Source organism: Nannospalax galili, unplaced genomic scaffold (genome assembly GCF_000622305.1).
Source record: "Nannospalax galili isolate Female #2095 unplaced genomic scaffold, S.galili_v1.0 scaffold1488, whole genome shotgun sequence".
Taxonomy (NCBI): Eukaryota; Metazoa; Chordata; class Mammalia; order Rodentia; family Spalacidae; genus Nannospalax; species Nannospalax galili.
In genome coordinates this window covers 557,273-564,235 of record NW_008358859.1, presented here as the reverse complement: position 1 = coordinate 564,235, position 6,963 = coordinate 557,273, and the positions used below count along the sequence as shown (strand labels likewise).

The following is a 6,963-nucleotide window of genomic DNA, read 5'->3' as shown; positions in this document are numbered from 1 at the left end:
GAGCGACCGAAGGCCTGCACAGTCCCTGGGAGATGCTGGGCAGGGCCAAGGACCAGAGGGTGGCTGTGGTCAGGGAGGCCTAGGGCATGGGACAGCGGGCTGGTAGGTGCGGAGAGGGTGGAGGGAAGAGTCCGGGAGGCTGCAGGCAGAGGCCTCTGATGCTGCCCCACCCTGGATAACACCATGACTGAGGCTGAGCGGGGTTCCTACCTGAGTCCTGTCCTGTCCTGTCCTCTTCATCCGTGCAGATGAAGCCACCTCTCCCAGCTGCTCCACACAGGAAAGTGCAGTCACCCTTAACTAGGGGGACACAGTGCACAGCTGGACCTGGGAAAGGCTGCGTCACCTGAAGCAGCTGGTCACCTTTCCTTCCTGCTTCTCCCTCACAGGCCAAGTCCAGCCTGTGGCTACCTCTGTGCAGCCCCTCCATCAGGACAGACCCTGAGGTGCCCCGGTCTGCCCCTTGGCTCCTCCCGCCTGGACGGAGGCCGCAGCTTCTGCTTGCCTCACCTCCTCTCCTGCCCTATTCTTGGTCCTCATATTATGGCACCTGTACTCAAGTCCTGAATCAGATCGGGCCGTGTGTGCTGGGGGTGGGTGGGTGTCTGTCCCCGGCTCTTCATCTCGTTGGTAGTAAGGGCGCAGCCTCTCCCCAGTCTCTGTGCATCTCAGTCTTGTTCCAGTCTTCGCCCCTTGCTCAACCTGCTGCGGTCATGGAACTCAGGGTCCGAAATGATGCTGGGATTTTGCTAAGATCAGGAGATGACAGCCATCAAGAAGAAAGCTTCTTACAGCTCCACAGCAGGTGGACAGGCTGTGATGTGTGGATCGCGTCCTGGGATGGGAAGTGTGAGGGCCAGGTGGAGCATGAGGGGAGATGAGGTCTGCCCTGGTGGGTTTGCCCATCAGAGATATTCTCGTGGTAAGCTGCTGGCCATCTCTGAGAATTATTCAGAGGGGGCGTGTCTTTCTTGTCAGGGAGACCCCAGATGCCAGAGAACACGTAAAATAAGAAAATATAGCCAGGCATGGAGGCTTGCACCTTTAGTCCCAGCACTTGGGAGGCAGAGGCAGGTGGATCTCTGTGAGTTCAAGACTAGCCTGGTCTACATAGTGAGCTCCGGGCTAGCTGGGGCTACAGGGAGACTGTCTCTCAAAAAGACCAAAGAAAAGAAAATATGGTCATTTAGAAAAGGTGGAGTGCTGCTCTCAGCCCTCCTGCTCCAGGGCCCCGTGGTCCTGTTGCACCAGTGTCTCGTCCGCAGGACCCCTCGGTCCATACAGGACTGTCACCTGCAGTCCTAGCCACTCATGTCCTGTTGCCACTGGGTGTGTCCTGAGCCTGCATTTGTCCCAGGGCCTTTCAAGGTTCTGACTGGTCAGGGGAGGGCCGAGCACTGTGATTTATAACTCCACCAGACCAGGTGCTGTGGAGAGAGGTGGGTTACCAAATGGAAATTGGGCTGCTGGTTTCTAAACCTGGGGTGGGTGCTGTGGGCCCCAGTGCCCTCTGGAGGGCCCCTCAGCAGCCCTGGGGTGGCTCTTCAGGGCTTTTTTTGCTGTCTTCTAGGGAGTGCTGGACGTGTTGTCAGAGGTTGATTGCCACCTGCGAGTGTCTCTCTTTGACATCACCTACCGACACTTTTTTGGGAGGACATGGAAAACCACATCGAGGCCGACCATGCAGCGCTCCAGGCAGCCGCCCAGGATTGTCTTCAGTGAGGTGGGTCTTGGTGACAGTGGGTGGGGACTGCTTTGTGGCAAGATGCAGGTGTCCTGCCCTGTGCAGCCCAGACAGTGGGGTCTCAGCACAAGACCACACAGCTCAGACCAGTAGGCACTGCACGGAGTAGCAAAGCTTGCCTGAGTGGTGGGGCACTTTGTGCCCAGACAGTCTCTCGCATGGAAGCCAGATATTGGGCCAGGTGGATGTGTTGCCGTAGCTGGAGGTGGGGATATGAGGGTCTCACTGCCTTCAGGGACCCTCGGAGGTATGAAACAAGGATTTGGTCTGATGGTGGTGACAGAATGCCTGGGAACAAAGGCGGATGGGCTCCTTCGGACTCGGACCGCTGCAGCGCTTTTGGCCCTTAGGCCTTGGCTCCCTTGGTTCTGGGCCCATGGGGAGGAGAGCATTGTGGCAGGAGTGTGTGGTGACACACTCCTCACCCCACAGTGCACAGGAAGTAGGGAGAATGCCTGTCCTCACGGGCTTACTCCCCCTGCACTTTTCCGTCTGGGCCCCTAGCCTGTGGGATGTGTCTCAGGTCACTCTAGGTGACAACTGACACAAACTAGTGTCACCTGGGAAGTAGGAGCCTCAGCTGAAGAAATGACTAGATCTGACTGGCCCCTGGCTGTGTCTGTGGGGCATTTTCTTGATTGCTTATTGATGCAGCAGGGCCCGGCTCACTGTGGGTGGTGCCATCCCTGGGCGGGTGCACCTGGGCTGTAGGGAGGTAGCTGAGCAAGCCAGGAGAGCATGCCAGTGAGCAGTGCTCACCCGTGGTCTGCTTAGTCCCTGCCTCTGGGTTGCCACCTTGAGTTCCTGCCTGACTTCCCTCCAAGATGGACTCCTTTTCTGCTGGGTCTGCTCTGGCCACAACCAGTGCTGAGCCTCAGGCCAGCTGTGAAAAGCTGTTCTTTGTCCTTGACTGTCACCCAAATTGTAGGATTCTGTGCAGCTTCCTTCCGAGGCTGCCTCACTTAGCACCCGTAGTCAAGGGATGTGATGGCCCCAGAGGTCAGAAGATTAAACAAAGCCTTGGCAAAATGTTTGTCATGAGGGCTGACAACATGAAGTTGTCAGACGGTTTATGCAAATGCCTCTGAAAAGGTCTGCCTGGCCAGCGTGTTGGAGCAACAGGATTCCATGTTGTAAATCATGTGCACAGTTCTGAATCACCCTCCATGGCCATCTTAGCACTGGGAGTGAGTGGCCTGTGCCGGTGACATGCTGGAAGGTTTGTCCTGTGTCTCTGGACAGTGCTGCTGCTGACGGGGCCTGTGCAGCCTCTGCAGACTTTGGGGGCGGCCCTGATGGGCTGTTGTGGTTTTCTTTCCCCCTTGTGCGGAGGCCCAGGCTTGGAATTATTCTACTGTTTGATCCCTGTCCTCCTCCTGTGGAGGGCAGTAATCTTGTTAAAGGGGAGGAAACAGATACATGGAGATGGTGCCTCCCTGTGACCACTAGGCTGCATGCCCCCCGGTGGTGAGGTGCCAGCGACTGAGCCTGGGCCATGTGCTTGGGATGCAGTCACTGCAGTGGCAAATGCATTCCTTCCTGGCTCCCTCTCTGTCCCTCTTCTAGCTCTGCAGTTAGAGGTGGGTTAGACTAGTCCTATATAAAGAATGGGCTCTACCTCTAGGTGGCGACATGCCCTTCTCTCCTCCCTTACGGTTTAATCCCATGGGGCAGGTCAGGGACCTGGTTAGGGGACCATCCCCTAGGAGGGCCTTAAGACGATGTGCTTTTCCTTCCCGGAATTCCCACCCCTAGTGCAGTCCCTAAGAGCCATGCTGAGGCTCTGCTGGGTCTGCTGCTTTTCCTTCGGAAGGTGTAACCATGTCTTCTGTTCTGTCTGGCCAGAGCCCAAGTGCGCTCTTAAGCCCCCTATCAACCTTTTGGGCTTCTTGCTCTTTCTCTAAAGCTCCCCTCCCCACCCTGTGGCTACCCTTCTCCCTCATCTTCTCCATTGTCCTCTCTGAGATTTACCGTGTGCCTGCCCTGGGGTTTTCCTTTTCAACTCTAATAAACTGTCCTTGAGTTCCCTTTGAGGCTGTTCTTTATCCTCGTGCTTCTGTTTATGTCCAGTCTTAACTTTATTAATGAGACCAAGAACCCCAAGAGGGGACCCCAATTTCCCTGGGATCATGATGGCTCTACTGGGACTCCCCAGGAGCCCCGGTAACCCTCCTTACCTGCCTTTTAATTCCCAATCAGCAGAGAAAACAAACCTTCTTGCCCCCCTGGATGGAACAGCATTGCATATGTGCTCTGTTCCCACTGGTGATCCTGACCCAGGCTGGCACATGCTCCAGGTTAGCAGGTTAGAAGTGGGGCCTTCCAACTCCAATCCTGGGGTGGGGGTGGGGCGACAGTCTTGTGGAACACCACCCAGTTGTGAGACTCACTCCAGCTTCCACTTCCCTCAGGTGACTGGGCACCATGGACATTTGGCTCCTGACAGACCTGAGCCAGGAAAACTGAGGTTCAGTTGCTTGTTCCTGGCCTGGTGTATCCATGCTGGTGGCTCAGAAGTGCGGTCTGTTGGAGCCACACAGGCTCAGCCTGGGCGGCAGTCTTGATTGTCTTTGGTTGGGCTCTGTGTTGGGAGGGGGAAAAGAGGAGCATGGTCCTGGAAGTTTCTGGAAAACTTGTCACCCTAACCTTCAGGGAGTTGGAGAATGTTCAAGCTTAGTGTGTGGTGACCAGCGTCTTCTGAGCTCCGAGGGTGAGTCCTGAGCCCTGAGGGTGAAGCCTGGGCCCTGATTTGCTCCTTCTTTTCCCCAGCTCCTGCTATGCTCACTGTGAGCAGCAGAGGCCAGTGGTGGTCCAGCAGCGAAGACTGAACCCACAGCGGCTCTCTGGGCCAGGCAGCTTCCTCCTGTCTCCTGACACCCAGTTGTTCTGTTAACTGAAGAGAAGTTCCTTTTGCTTTGTGCAGACATGCACATGCTAATGTGCACTTGAGGCTGACCTGTGGAGTGTGCTGGGCTCGGTACTCATTAGTTTGGAGTGTGTCGTGATTACCTGCTGACTAGCTGATCTGGCCACATGCCTGCAGATGAATCAAATGCCCCTTGCCTCTCGAGGTGGTTCTGAGGTGTGCCGAGATACTTCCCTGGTTCCCCCATCGGTGGCTTGGGGAGGTCTGATGTAAGGTTGAAGAGCCATCGGGCTGAAACCAGGGCCATGGTGGCTGTGCATCCTCCTCAGGATGGATGACTGGTCAAGTTTGCTCTGGTTTGTTGAGCTGTCTTTGTATTAACCAGGGGAGGGTGGGATGGGGAGATGCCGTCTCAGAGCTGCAGACTGAGCTGTCCTCAGAAGAGACTTGGAACACCAGAGGTGTGTCTTGGAGGAGACACACTCTGAGCCTGAGTTGGGCTTTCCATAAATGATGACTCTGCATGGGTCCTGGGTGCCCTCCATCCAGGGGTCCAGGCAGTGCCAGGTCTAGCCTTGAGCCTGGAATTTTTAGTCTCCTCCGAGTCCTTCCCTGGTGGAGAGGAATTGTCTTTCATTCTTCTCTGACAGTTAACACTTCATTCAACCTCTAAAAATCTTTAAAGAAGTAATCCTGGCGGCCACAGCACAGGTTTTGGCACATTGCTTTTTCAGGTGGACATAACTGTCTTGGGGTTGTTCTTGGCTAACCTCCCTGGGCCCGTCAGTCTAGCCCTTTCTCCTCTGCTGACTTGAGTGCTCTGGTAGGGTCTGTGGCTCTTCCCAGACAACCCTACCCAGGGCGGGGGCTCCTTCCTCAGTGTACACCAGCCCAGTGCTCTGGGGGTCGTAGGGCAAACCCGCTGCCCTTGTTTGTGGACACAGGTATTTGGGCTTCTCTCTTCAGACCAGTGTGGTGGGAATGGAGTCCTGATGGCTCTGGCTCCTGAGCAACGAACTGTGCGATTTCCCCTTTCGTGTGCGTGCTGTCAGGGAACACCAGTAACTCAGGACCCCAGCCACTGTTCATCATTCTGGGTCTGGAAGGTGCTCTAGACCCCCTCTCAGCCTTGCTGCCTCTCACGCGAAGGAAGATGCATCCTAACACACGTTGTAGGTGAAGGAGGGCGTCCTCACACACACCTTGTAGCGCCAGTGGGCAGCCCTGCGGGGGAGCTGGTTCCGCAGAGGGCATCACCCTGCTCGCCTGTGCTGTGACCCTGCAGGAGGGGACTGTGGTCCCCGTTGGATCACTGTCCCTGTCCCCCGCTCAACCTGAAGTGGGGCCCAGCTTCACAGAATGTTCTTGAAGGGAGACTGTATTGGCTCTTCCCAAGGTTCGGCTTGCTGTGTGAGGACTGAACGGCCAGTCACAGGGATCCGAGAAAGAAAGCTTCCGTGTGCTGCTTCTGCTGCCCTGTGGGCTGACAGCCCTCTGCAGTATTGTGGTGGGGGGGGGGGCTCGCTTTGGGTTGCGATTGGGTTTGTGCTCCTGCTTTTCTGAGTTAACCAAGGGCTGTTCTACAGGTAAAGCACAGGCCTGCTTTGGGCCTGAGTGCTGGATTTGTTGTCATTTGTACAAGGACCAGAGCCTGGTTTCAGGCAGGTAACTTAGCCCTGTGACCCTGAATTCAGTCATCTGCACACGAGACGCAGGGGTGAGTACCTTGAGTGCAAGTTGTGTGGTTTTCCAGCGTGTTCCCGGGAGCGCAGGCAGTCGCTGCTCCCTGAGCCGCCACTGTGTGCCAGGCTGTTTAGGATCTGGACAGACAGGCAGATAAATGCCTGTGCAATGCTTCCAGCCAGAGTTCACGTTCACACTCCTCTAGACCTGAGCGCCTCAACCTTGGAACCACTCATGTTCAGGGCTGGTCCTCTCTGTGTGCTGTGGTGAGGTGCTGTGGGCCCGTCCCTGCCGTTGTGACTCCTTCCTGGAAGAGAAGTGTCTGGCTTGGATTTGAGCCTGTGCATGTCTTGGGGGAGAGTGGGGCACCCAGAATTGGCCCAGCTTGGAGTGGTCAGTGTTGATGGCCACTGGCCAGGAAACCTGGGCTCAGGCCTGAGGCTGAATTGGTCAGTGGAAACTGTAGATGTTTGTGGGTTGTCTTCCCGAAGATATTCTCTTAAAGGCTTATCATCATCATCATCATCATCATCATCATCATCATCATCATGCATGTGTGGTGCATGTACGTGGTATACGCGTGTGTGTGTATGCATGTGTTTGTGTGTGTGTGTGTGTGTGTAATGTGTATGATATTTCCTAGGAGACGTGAAAAAATGTCTAGTCACCT

The 6,963-nt window shown here is 55.6% G+C and overlaps 1 protein-coding gene across 12 annotated transcripts in view; it reads left to right on the top strand.

Annotated features, from left to right (window-relative positions):
* Positions 1–6,963, top strand: part of Nphp4 (nephrocystin 4) — a 114,082-nt gene that overhangs the window by 8,181 nt on the left and 98,938 nt on the right. For all 12 annotated transcript variants that reach the window (XR_003847660.1, XM_029558289.1, XM_029558285.1 and 9 more), the window contains one exon: positions 1,571–1,723. Coding sequence is in view for 11 of the 12 variants with exons in the window: in XM_029558289.1 (XP_029414149.1) it covers positions 1,571–1,723 (153 nt within the window). In the remaining variant the exon portion in view is untranslated. The remainder of the gene's footprint in view (positions 1–1,570; positions 1,724–6,963) is intronic.